Genomic DNA, 13,705 nt, shown 5'->3' with positions numbered 1-13,705 from the left:
CAGGGACTATTCTAAACACATATACTTTTTTTGCCAACCATATCTTTATGGACATTCCTCTATAGCTTGTACTTTAGATAAACCTTTCTCTATTGTCACCAGTAAAATTATTTATTATTATTTTAAAGCCTTTTACCCTGGTTTTTTATTTGCTAAGGCTCTCAATGAGGCCCCGCAATGCTCACATAAGTGGGGCTGAGCATGTGCATACACGCACTAGCTAGTCACTCCCCCAGCCCAGTTGCGAATAGGCCCAGTAGTGAGCCACAGCCCACAGGTGGGGACTCCTGTTCTAGACAACTCAGATAAAACCATGAGAATTAGGAGGCACAAATATTTATGTCCTTGGCAGTTCTTTTCTAAACTCACCAAAAAAATGACAAAGATGACATATAAGCAAAAGGGCACTGATGCATATTGGATTTACACAGATCTCTAAGTGTGGGTCAGTAATTCTAGAGGGAAAAGGAAGAACTTTTATTCCCAAATTCTTTCTCTTGTTTCAGCCGAATTTAATTTTCTAGATATTTATCCATGTTTCATTTCCTGCTTTGTAATTTTGACACCTTATTAGAAAAGCAATCTGATCAAGGAGAAGAACTAAAATTGGGCATATTTGCATTGTCAGTTGCCTCATTAGAAATCCAGAGTACTAACCATTTTTTGAAGGCAAAATAATGATTTCTTCTGCTCACCACTAGCCCATAAATACAATTTCTGTCTATGTTTTCCTGCTCTGATTTCAAAACAGCATTTTCCAGTTTGAGTTGACTCAGTTATGGCTGTTTGATTTGCCTGCTGCATTTAACTTTGATCTATTGCAGTGTTTTTCAACTTTGGCAACTTTAAGATTTCGATTCCCAGAATTTTGAGAGCTGAAGTCCATGCAGCTGCCAAGAACGAAACATGCTGCTTTAGAGAAACTCTGCACTTTGGCTGGCTATTGTGCACAGTAGCAGGAGAGGCCCCTATCCTGATAAGATGGTCACCAATATCCACTCTGTAATAACTGCTACAGCTACATATCTACTGCACATTAGTTATGTCACAGTAGGACTGCGGTTATAGCATTTGCCTGATAGGCAGAAAGTCACTAGTTCAAAACTTAGCAATTTTTTTTTAAAAAAAAACTCCTCTTAAGGTACCCATTCTCTGCTGGCTTGTATTTTTTTAAAAAATGTCCACTAGTGCATCATTGAAACACTGAACTAACTTCCTTCCTTCCTTCCTTCCTTCCTTCCTTCCTTCCTTCCTTCCTTCCTTCCTTCCTTCCTTCCTTCCTTCCTTCCTTCCTTCCTTCCTTCCTTCTTCTCCCAGATAGCCAAATAAGTTCCACAAAGTCCTTTGCATCTCAGAGAAACAATAAAATGATGCATTAGGGAAACCTGTCTATTGGCTTTTTTGTTCGTTTAAGCCAGACATGTCAAACAGAAGGCCCGGCGGCCGGATGCAGCCCGCAAAGTGGTTTTATGTGGCCTGCGAAGCCATCCTGGAAACAGTGAGGGAACGGCCCCCGCTGTCTTGGCCCCAGCCCAGGCTGGCCAAGAGCCAATTTACAATTTTGTGGTGGTCATCTATGCTGAAATACATTCAGTCTTAGCTCCACAGGGCCATCTGGAAACAGTGAGGGACTGACCAGTGCCGTGTCGTCACTGCCCCCTTGGTGCATGCTGGGGAGGTATCACCCTTTGTGAGGAATGAAGAAATGCACCATTGCCTGGAAGTGGCCAGAACATGGCCCTGCCTACTTCGGGCAGGCTAGGGATTGGGCAGCATTGTGCTTCTCTTCAGATTCATGCCACCCGGCTCAGCCTCTTGGCACTGTGATAAAGCACCCCGCTACCTGCCAAAACCGGGCAAGCTAGGGGCTGGGCAGCATTGCGCAGGTAACATCGACTCTCACACTGCTCATGGCATCCCCTCCCATAGAGCCCACCAAGCCTGATATGTAAAGTAGGCGAGGGCCATGTGCTGGCCATTTCCAGGCAATGGTGCATTTCTTCATTCCTCACGAAGGATGACACTTCCCCAGCTGTGTTTCTTGCCTGTTTTTCTCCTTCCCTCATCTGAAATATTTTCCCACCACTCTGTTCTTTGGAAGGAAGGAAGGAGAGAGAAGGTCTGAGGGAAGTCCTACCTTAGTCCTGCCCTGCTACCCTTTCACCATCCCCTTGCCTCCTCCTCCTAGCCTATCCTGGAGGGGGGTCTCCCTATTGCTAAGGAAGCTTTGGATACAAAGCCAGGTATCCTCACATGGGGAGGGAATGGGCCTCCCTCTCGATTTTTCCCTCGTACCCATCATGAGCAACCTGGCTAAGGAGAGCAAGCACAGCAGCAGCAGCCTTGAGGAGGAGGTAAATGCAGCTGGGCACTCCCTTGGTGAAGTGGGGCTGGGCTGAGTGCCGTGGGTGCTTGAGGGCTGGGCTAGGCATTTGACCTCCGCACCACCGTCCAGCCCCCCCTATGGCCTGAGAGTAACAGTGAGGTTCCTCAGGTGGGCCATGCCTTGGCACTTCCCTGGTCCCATCTCCTTCTGCCAGAGACCCTCAGATCTGTCCCACTCCTGCCCAGGTCCCATAGGCACCCTTGACACAAATGATGTAGAACTGGCCACGCCCACCCAGTAGGCCATACGCACTCCAGCCACACCTACCCAGTAGGCCACGCCCACCCTGGCCACACACACACCCCCCGAGGGCAAACGCAATGCTGATGTGGCCCTCAATGAAATTGAGTTTGACACCCCTGATTTAAGCAGTAAAATGGGTAACTTGGGAAAGGAAAATAGTAACTAAAAAAAGTCTGCTGTGTTTTGGCCAATGATATTCTATATTCAGGCAAATGTTTTAACCACCATGCAACTGACAGACATTCACAACAATGACACAAACTGACATTTATCGTTGGTGTTTCTTTATTTTTCCAATACTCTGTAAATGTAATAGTTCTGGTTTAAAATCTGCATGCTTTTTAACATTTAACATTTTAACATTTTCTCTAGCCTCATATGTATTTTTGACAAAAAAGCTTTTTGCTTTAAGACATGTCTACCAAAGGTTTTTGCTTACATTTCCAACAATTACTAGACATTACTGATAATCTTACAGGTGGTAAATGCCATCTATAAAACATTTTATATAAATTGTCTTTCTAAGTAGCTGCCCTTGTTATTTTATAGTTTCTTTCCCACAGGTTTTGCCTTTTTTCTAATTCTACATTATGCCCATTTTTTTTGTTGCTCAAGTTATCATTGTTTCTTTGACTTGTTCATCTTCCATTTTCAAGTTTAACAAAAATGTTAAACAAAAGTTTAACAAAAATGTTTCTTAATCAGTTTTTCATCTGATGACAAAAGCATCTGGCCAAACAGTGTCTGATCTTTATAAAAATCAAGAGGTTTTAGCATCTTTTTCGTATCTCATTTGCATTTGCAAGTGTGGCCACCATGATAACTCAATGCCCACTTAACCCTCTTACCATTTTTAACCATTTTAACCAGGTAAGTTTGATTCTGTTCCTATATAACAGACATGTCAAACTCGTGACGTCACGTGACATTGCGCAACGTATCGGGACTGTTTTGCCATTGCCGGCAATGGGGTGGGTACGGCTTTTGTATGATGCATCCGGCCAGCAGGCTGGCTATATAAGATAATACAATTTGTATATGTCTTGTATGTTTTAATTGCTTCTAAATTTTTGGAGTTTTTCCACTGATAAATAAGTCCAATAAATGAAATTAATCAAATGGGTCACAATATGGGCACATGGAGATATTCTAACATTAGTGTTCCAGTGTCTGTCACATATGAGACCTTGGTTAAACTCAACATCAATGCCCAAGTTGGCTAAATAGTCATTTTTACTTTCTGAGATTGTCTTGAATGCTATGGGTTTCTTCTGAACTTTGCTGCTAATGGATATTATTTGAAGTGTACCAAACCTTTTACTGTACCATATGGCTAAATAACTCTTTCAGAGCATATTTACAATTATGTGCAATTAATAATTACTTCTACCTTAAAATCCAAGTGTGAATTAGATCCACCAGTTAGCTTCCTCTCCCCCCCCCCCACTTAAAACATCTCAAAGTTACTTGGGATTGCTACTGATTTTTAATAAAAGACATCCCACAGTATGTTAGATGATTCAAGGCATGCTGTGTTTCCTCTAGTAGAGGACAGGTGAAAAGAGCAAAGAGCTTCTGGTATCTTTTGTCAGTTCCTTTGGGTACCAGAAGGAATTGCATTCTTCTGTCTTCAGACCCACTTTCCTTCACACCAATTTCACACTTGGCTAGGTACTAGAAGGTGGATGATACATCTTAGCTTCCTAAGAAATTGTGCCATCTCTCAAATAAGAAAAAGAAGGCATTTCAAAGGGAAAAGAAGAAATTATTGAAAGAGGCACACCTGATACTCCAAGAAAGTCATCGATGCTTGTAATGTCATCCACAGCTTCTGTGAGTACACGTATGTGATTCTCCCAGGTGGCTTTAAACATTTCCATGTTGCTTTTTATTACCTGGCTTTTGGGCTTGGCTGCATAAGCTACCGCAGCATTGATAACCTATGGAAAAATAAACAGACTGACATGTTGAAAAGATCCTAGAATCAAACGGAAAAGCAATTGACTGTAATCAAAGCACCGTGTATAAAAGAAGTACACTATTATGCACATTGCTTAAGGAAAAAATATACATATTGAAACAATTTTAAATCCCCCAAACGGGGGGAAAATGCATTTTAATTTCCATGCAAAGTAGAAGTACAGTATCATCCTTCTCAGCAATTGAAACTTGAGTTACGGATGATGGGATAGGATACAATGAGAAAATGTCAAGGATTCTGAATCAAACAAGCTAGACTTTAGATCTAAGCACCTTGGCTTTTTCATAATTTGGTAGCTTTCTGATAGAAAAATAAGCTTTCTTTCATAGTCACATGGATGACCAGAATATGATACTCTAACTCCAGCTCAGAAATTATTCAAGTGACAGAAGGCATCCAAACATAGTCTGGAATGAAGTATAATCCTGGCCTCCTTTGCCCTTGCCAGGAGCAGCCACCTTACCTGCCTGATGGATGGGAGGGAGGGAGGGAGGGAGGGAGGGAAGGAAGGAAGGAAGGAAGGAAGGAAGGAAGGAAGGAAGGAAGGAAGGAAGGAAGGAAGGAAGGAAATAAGGGTTTTTGATGCTCCCTGCCAGTTTCTTAACAAGGAAACTCAATGGGGAAGCCAGCAGGAAGTCAGACACTGCTCCTGCTCCTACTGGTTTATTTTGCCCATCTGTGGTCATTCTGTTTCTCTATTTAGGTAAGAAAATATCTCTGAAATGATGACCCAATAGGGCATGGATTGTCTAGTTCTTTACATAATTTGATCATAAATTTTAAAACAAATTGTATTTGGAAGCAATATAGTCATATTTGGGCGCTCAACTGCTTCAAAACTTGTCAAATTCGGTATTCTACATGTTTTGAAGCAGAAATCTTGTCTCAGAACTCATCTTTCTCTGGGTAGTCAATGCGCAAGGAAGAACCTGCTGACGTCGGCTGCCTCGTGATTCACTATTTCTTCCAGCTAAAATAGCAGGTCTAAATCATCTGGTTTTCTCAGTACTCATCAGTTTTGCTATTCATTACATCTTCTGGAATGAGTTACTGATGAATACCGAGGTACCACTGTACTTTTATAAGTTTGATTTGGAAAGTCCATTGTCTTTTGCACACTACAATGCTAAATTGTTCAATGCATACTATGGAAGCAAGATTTAAATATATTTCATCCCAATGAAAAGTAGAATAAAAGGTTAAATAGCATACAAGTATGCATTACACTAAGCCAGATTCTATAACTAACCTCTTTTTGCCTTTCAAGAAATTTAATTAACAAGACTGTGAGAATAAAGCCTTATTGGGTAATAAAGCAACTGTAAAGAGATTGAAAAGTACCCCAGGTTTAGCTGGTGGATAGCTGTATTAAAAAAATAAAAGAAGATGTTAATTTACCAGAGTTAAATCAAAATTCCCCTTTCACAAAATTCATTGATTACAAAAGGTTCTCTTTGTAACAAAATACTCAACATCTTTTTTTCAAAAAAGTTTTATTAAATTTTAAGAATTACAATCTTTAGAACTTCGTAAACAACATATTGTCTGGGTTCACATATTTAACATTAACTTCTTCAATGTAAATCTATTTAGTAGATCTATTTATAAATCCAGTATTTTTTCCTTGATCCTTCTTTCTTCCCCATATTTTTTCCATTTTCCCTTCATTACACAATTACAATTCTTGGTTGATGTATACAAAGTTAGATATAAACATCTTCTTCATCTTTTACTAATATTATACAAATAACAATAATATCAATTCATAAATCAATATGTTGGATTTTGTGCTCTTGTTAAACTTTGCTTTCCCATCAATATTTAAAGTATCTTTGTCAGTTATGATTTTCTCAATATTAATTACATTTATATAGCTAAAACTTTTATTCATACCAATCCTCCTCTTATTTTCATATTTCCCATATCAAAAGAAGAAAAATGCTATTTTAATTCTAAAACATATCTTTCATTATAAAAGTAATTATATCTAAGGGTCAGCCATTCTTTTAATCATATTCTATCATATTCAGTTTAATCATATTCAGATTTCATATTTAAACATATGATGCCCCCTCTAATAGGTCAAATCTTCTATTTTTTAAATCTAACTCTCACTTTCTTTCCCAAGTAGCTTTCCAAGCCAAGGAAATTAAATCGCCCAGGAATTTTCTTTCTATTTTTATGAAAGTTGCTTGCCATGAGGGAGATGATTTAGGTAGGGTATTTTGGGGAGGGGGAATTCTGGCCATTTGTGTTCCTTAAGCAACTCCCACTTTCCTACTCCCTCAATTTCTCCCCTCATCTTTTGTCTCCCAAATTGTAACATTTCCCCTGACAGCTCTATGTTCCATTCCCTAAAATCTTCTTCCTTGTCATCAGGTGCATCTTGCAGACTTAAAGGGTAAAGGGTCTTTTGCATTTTCATTGTTATGGGTAAGTCTTGCAGTATTTTATTTGTTTATGGTTGTTTATATTTCCCTTCTTTATCTCTTCCGACTCTAGGTCTATGTCCTCTACTTCATCTTCCGATCTCTGGTTTATTTGTTCATACTTTGTAGTTGTTGTCTGGGAACTTTCTAGTTGCAGATTTAATTTGGAGATTTGCTCATTTATATTATCTAAATTATTTTTATCATTATCATTATATTTATCATTATCATTTATCAAATTGTTTGGTGAATAAACAAATTGTTTGGCATCATTCCCGGAGATCATCAAATATCACCAGTCTCAATAAGAGTAGAACAATGTTTCCTCTAGCTTTCTGGTCTTTATATGTAGCCTTTATAATCCAGAATACAGGTCCAGTCCCAAAAGCAATATTTTATAGTGATCCTTTGTCCCAGGCATCCAAAATTGTCAGTGAGGCAAGGTTATAATCCATAATGTTCAAAGTGTTCAAAGTGTTCAACCTCCCTGAAAACAGCTCAAAAGTCTCTCCCAGCCAGACATAATCAAAGGTATTTTTTTTCTTTATGTCCCACTAGCTCTTGAGATTAAAAGTCTAAGCTCAGTAGGTGTCTATAAAACAAAAAGGTCAGGGTGATAAGAATGCCAAAATGTTGTCCTTTATTGCCAGCTGTTCTCCCTTAAGCTAGGAGTCACCAAGAAGCCAGAAAGCTAGTTATAGTGGTATACTCAAATCTACCACTAGATGCCATTCAAAATCCATTTTCCACTCCTAAAAAAAGGATTGATTTCTTATATTTCACCTCAATGTTTTTTTTTCAAAGAGAAAATCTTAACAATTATATTAGTTCTCAAATTTCAAAACTATAGCTTTATGTTACTTCCACTTCAATATTGTGTATTTCTGTCCCCCATAAAAATTAAAATGCTGCTTCCATTCACATTCAGAGGTTTTTAGCTTCTTGGGAGCCTTTCCCAGGAAATTCAGTTGTAAAATATTAAAGAAAGGATCAATATTCTCACCCACTTCCAAACATGCTATTTACAATGTGTTGATTGCTGCTTTTCTTCTTCGGTTGTCAGCAGCTAATGGCTGGCCATAGGAATGTAGCCAGTCTTTCCCCTGCCACTTTGGTGGGCTTTTCTCAGATCAAATGGAAAGACCGCCATCTTTCTGTGGTCAACGAGACACCCCTCCTTCTTCATCGCCTCTTCGGGGCAACTTTTTAGGGCCCCCAGCAGGGTGAAATTGGGCATGGAAGGCAGAGCCCTGCCTTCCTGCATCTGTCTTGCCATGATGCAAAACTGGAAGTCCAAAAATACTCAACATCTTTATCTATGCACAACTAATAAAGACAACCTATTTCAAAATATGTTAGGAAGTCATCCTTTCCATATCCTTACAATAACAGGAAGAGAGCCTCCTCTGCCTTTGCCTTGCCCTTTGCAATATTATCCCCAACCTCCCTGTGACAGGAAGCAGCCTCCACTCTCCTGGCCTTTTAGAAAACCTGGAAGTCCTGGCTCTGTGGACTTGCTTGGCACTCATGGAGAAGCACAAGCCACACAAGGTAAGCCACACAAAGTAAGTGCCTTGAAGGTCTTCCCAGCTTTTTAAAACTTGAATTAGTTGGCTGACTGCATGATGAACCATAATAACAAAAGGCCACACTACTTGGACTGCACGTTCCCTACACTGGGGGTGTCAAACTGAGAGAATTATTCTATTTTCTCTGATATAATATTTACTATACACAATTCATAATTTTTTGTACTTTCATCATATGATACTCAGAGTCACTCTGTGAACAGAGCAGGTAGTTTCTAAGTTTGATTTGAAATCACAGCTGCCATTCTTCAGCTGGTATTGATTTTCATATGAGTTCTTCCCAAGAACCTAGGATACTGTAATGTAACAGTGTAGGGCACGGGTTGTCAAACTCATGATGTCATATGATGTGTCATGACTTTTTTCCCATTGCCGGCAATTGGGTGGGTGCAGTTTTGCCATGACACATCTGGCCTGTGGGCCGGCAGTTTGACACCCCCAGTGTAGGGAACGTGCAGTCCACGTAGTGTGGCCTTTTGTTATTATGGTTCATCATGCAGTCAGCCAACCTTTAGACCGGATTGGACATTTTTGTCCACTTACCAATTCCCTGCCAGGGACATGGGATAGGGAGATGTTTAATGATATTAAAATTATTGTTGGTTGCATAGTCAGCCAGATGTTTAGACTGGATTTGGCATAGGCAGAATTTGTTGGTAATTAGTGGTGCATCGCAGAATGTTAAGCTGTTATAAGCAAAATTGCCTTTTGAAATTGGCTGATATAATTATAGAACACTTAAAGCTTAGAATGGAATAATTGCAACCTTTTTTTTGGTCTTCAGAATTTCAGCCTTCATTAATGTTCAGAACTATTCCATTATCACCAAGGCATTTTACTCCAGATAGATATATCAAAATCCCAACAGTTTTCCAAAACCCAGCACTAAAAGCAACACTGGTGATTTTCATCAAAAAAAAGAAAGAAAAAGAAAAAGAAAAAGAAACAATAGGTCAGAAAGTTTAAAACATTCCTCCAAACTGGAAGTGGCTTTTTAGTTTATTCCTCTGTCAGAAATGTCACAATATGTGAATATTCTACTTTTAAAAGGATGCAGAATCGCACTCTATCTTGACCATTGATGGATGGATGGATAGATGGATGGATAGATAATGTGACAAGTCAGTGTTAATCAATCAGAATAGAGCTTGAAGGGATCTTGGAGGTCTTCTAATCCAACTCCATGCTCGAGCTGGAGATTTTGTACCCTTTCAGATATGTGGCTGTCCAGTCTTCTAAAAAACCTCCAGTGATGAAGCACCCACAACTTCTGAAGGCAAGCTGTTCCACTGGTTAATTGTCCTCACTGTTAGGAAGTTCCTTCTTAGTTCTAGGTGGCTTCTCTCCTTGATTAGTTTCCATCCATTGTTTCTTGTCTTGCCTCCTGGTGCTTTGGGAAATTAGTTTACCTCTCCTCCTTGTGGCAGCCCCTCAAATACTGGAATATTACTATTATGTCACTCCTAGTCCTTCTTTTCTCTAGATTGGCCATACCCATATCCTGCAACCTTTCTTCATGTGTGTTAGTCTCCAGGCCTTTAATTATCTTAGTTGCTTTTCTTTGAACTTTTTCCAAAGTCTCAACATCTTTTTTGTATTGTGGTGACCAAAACTGGATCCTGTATTCCGGGTGTGGGCTTACTAAGGATTTATAAAGCAGTACTAATACTTCATGTGATTTTGCTTCTATGACAAGGCTCAGATTTATTTATTTCTTTTTTGCACACATTAGAGGAAAAGTCCAGCTTCTTTGGAAAGTTCATAATCTTAGAAAAGGTAGAAGGACAATGAAAAAGGGGATGAGCAGTAACAAGGTAGATGCATAAACCTGAAGGATGAGTTTGGCGACAAATCATTGTGGAGTAAGTCTATCTCTGCTATCACAAGAGTCAACACCTATTTAATCCATAAGTGAAATCAATTTCTACAAATTTTTACAGATAATTTGGACAATAGTTGTAATTAAAAGATACCATCAGAGTTGCTAACAGAAAACAATTGCATCCACTATCACTGATGTAGCTTCAACAATTCTTTATTGACTTAGCCGGTTTTGGATTGCCAACCTTTTGAGTCAGTCTATACATAAAAATTCATTTTTAAACATTTGACTTCTCCCTAAGTGAATAATTCAGTACCTATTTGCTTAGACCAAGCTTAGTTCATACATTTAATATTCCATCAAGAGACACACATGGATCAAAGACAAAGGCAGAACTGTTAGTCAAGGGCTGACTAGGAGAGCACAGGGATTTCTTATTATGCTCCAACAGCTGTTAATCTTTAAGTCAGGTTTCATCCTGTATCAGCTGTATCATCCATACCTGCACTGTTTTTTCTTGCTTAACAACTTGATTCTAATACTTTGAACAGAATTTTCCTGTGTTTTGTAAAATTTATTCTCTGGTATATGGACAGAGTCTTAAAACAGTCATAGAAATGTACAGTTAAAACAACCTAAAAACCACCAAGCCAATTCCTGCTCAACTGAAAATCCATAATGCAGGTTTATAACTACAGGTAGTCCTTGACTTACAATAGTTTTCTTAGTGACAACTGACTCACATTTATGATAGTTGCAGTGTCCTAGGGTCATGTGATCCCCTTTTGCAACCTTCTGACAAGCAAAGTCAATCGGGAAATCAGATTCACTTAACAGTCAGGTTACTAATTTAAGAACTGCAGGATTCACTTAACAAATGTGACAAAAACAGTCATAAAATGGGGCAAATCTCACTTAACAAATTTCTCACTTAGCAACATAAATTTTGGGCTCAATTGTGGTCATAAGTTGAGGTTTACCCATACACGCAGGATGTAATATATGAGTGTCCAGCCTATTCTTAACTACCTTCAGTGAAAGAGAATTTCTCTCCCTCAAGGTGTTTGGTTTTACAGTCAAACAAATCTTAAAATTAGAAATCTACTTTTCATAGCCTAAATCTGCTTCCTGCAATTTCCAACCATACATTCTAGTCCTGATTTTTGGAGTAGATAATAATTTTATGCAACAATGCTATCATATTTCCCCTTAACTCATTTTTGGTAATGTAACTTAGTGCCTGATTTCCAAGCCTACAATATTCTGGTCACTATAATCTGGACAAATTCCAGTTGATCAATGTTTATTACAAAATGTGACTCAGAAAATTGAACATGTTTCTGGATGTCACATGGAGTTACTTCCAAACCAGCACAGAGAGTAAGACTGTAACTTTTCAGCCTCAGTTTCCTCTTCCTTTTAAGCAGCCATATCTTAATAAATATTGCTATTTGTAATTCAGTTCCTGCACCTCCTTCTTAATATTAAATGAAACAATTAGGTTTGCTTATTAATAAATACTTACACAAGTCAATACCAGGGCTGAATGAAAAATAAGGACCCAATCTTGCAAGTCACCAAAAGATGGCAGTGCTGATGTACTACACATTCTCATGCACACTTTAGCATTTTGTCATGGTTCCGATAGATGAGACCACTAAGAACAGAATTCCAAGGCAAAACTCCTTAAAGAACATATTTATTGGCTACAAAGTATCGGCAGGATCAAAAGTGAAACCAAGACTGAAGTTCCCTCCCAAAGATTACAAAGTTACAAAGTTGAACTTCCCACCCCCACCGACGTGTCATTAAACACATTCCCCAATAACCTATGTTGGCAGGCTTTCTAACAGAAGCTTCAGCCCGCCAAAACCCAGGCAGCAATGATCTTGGTTCCCACAGGACAATTTATTGTTTTGTCTAAACTTAAAAGTACACATCCCCACTCCCAACTGAAAACAAATTGGAAATGGCTTCAGCCAAATTTGTTGCAGCGTTGACACATTTGTTCTTTCACTTCACTTAGTGGGACATTGTTGGGAGAAAAAAGTTATATTGCCATTGTTTGTGAAATGAAAACCTGCGGTGAATATTTGTCGGTGTCCTTTACGCAATACACTGTGACTAAATTTTTGATTGCCAGAAGTCACTTCAATTGAAATTCACTGCCAAAGGCAGGTTGACTGTGTTGCTGTGAGTACTGTGCATCACTAGGCCAAAAACATGCAAAGATTTGTGTGGTCAAGAAAAAGGAGATGACTTGTAACGGCAGTTGATGAGTTTCAGATGACAATGTTTGACGAATTAAGAACAATTAGTGGATTACTCAAATGGAAGTTGTTGTCAGTGTTATTTGATCTGTGTTATTTTTAGATCATTTTATCTGGCCTACCTGTGTAGTTTGAGATTTTATCAGTTTTTGTTGTTGTTTTTGTTATTGTTGTTGTTTTGTATGTGCCAGCCAATTGTCAGAGGCAAATGGACTCTCTACATATATTATTTAAATTTACTGTCTAGTTAAATAGCAGACAAATAATTGCCAGACAGAACCTTCAATAGCAACTCTTGAAGGAGAATATGGTCACGGATTCAGTATTTCACCAAAAGGCCTAATAGGGGCATTTTCCTCTTTTCAGGACCCAGTGAACATCTACCCAAACAGCACTCTTCCTGACCCAAGCTTGCCATAGTTAGGAAAGCCAAGAAGAGTTGGCTTTTTCAATAGGCCCTATGACTGGGTTTGTTATGTGGCCAATATAAGCTGTCTGTGTTGTTGTATGCCGCCTAGAGTTGGACAACACAATATCATGCCTACAAATTAATTAGGCAATAAAATATCTTCACCCATATGAACTTTTGGCAAAAGTAAGGTATCTGTGTGCAAATTAATAGTTTGGGGTCAACCTATGACCTTTAAGATAATGTAGTTTTTAATAATAGAAAAGAAATATTTGTGGAGACAAGATGCAAAGGTGAGAAAGACAAAGATACAAAAGGGTTCCCTAAAAGTCAAAAGAACTAAATAGGCTTCTAGAAGTAATAAAATATGAGGAAGATACTGTCATGGTTCCAATAGATGAGACCAGTAGAAATAGGAAATCTGAGGCAAATGCTTTCCTCAAAGAACACATTTAATGGCTACATGGTATCAGCATGAACAAAGGTGAAACCAAGACTGAAAGTACCTCCCCCCAGGGTTACAAAGTAACAAGTTGAACTTCCCACCCCTACATTATGTCATAAATCACAATCCCC

General features: G+C 38.8%; 1 protein-coding gene across 1 annotated transcript in view; it reads right to left on the bottom strand.

The window, feature by feature from the left end:
* Positions 1–13,705, bottom strand: part of CTNNA3 (catenin alpha 3) — a gene marked incomplete at its 5' end in the record, with an annotated part of 866,777 nt that overhangs the window by 277,933 nt on the left and 575,139 nt on the right. Inside the window, one exon of the mRNA XM_083364633.1 lies at positions 4,413–4,569. Coding sequence (XP_083220759.1) covers positions 4,413–4,569 — 157 coding nt within the window. The remainder of the gene's footprint in view (positions 1–4,412; positions 4,570–13,705) is intronic.

This window comes from Vipera ursinii, assembly GCF_947247035.1.
Source record: "Vipera ursinii genome assembly, chromosome: 5".
NCBI lineage: Eukaryota > Metazoa > Chordata > Lepidosauria > Squamata > Viperidae > Vipera > Vipera ursinii.
This window is presented reverse-complemented; position numbering and strand designations above follow the sequence as displayed.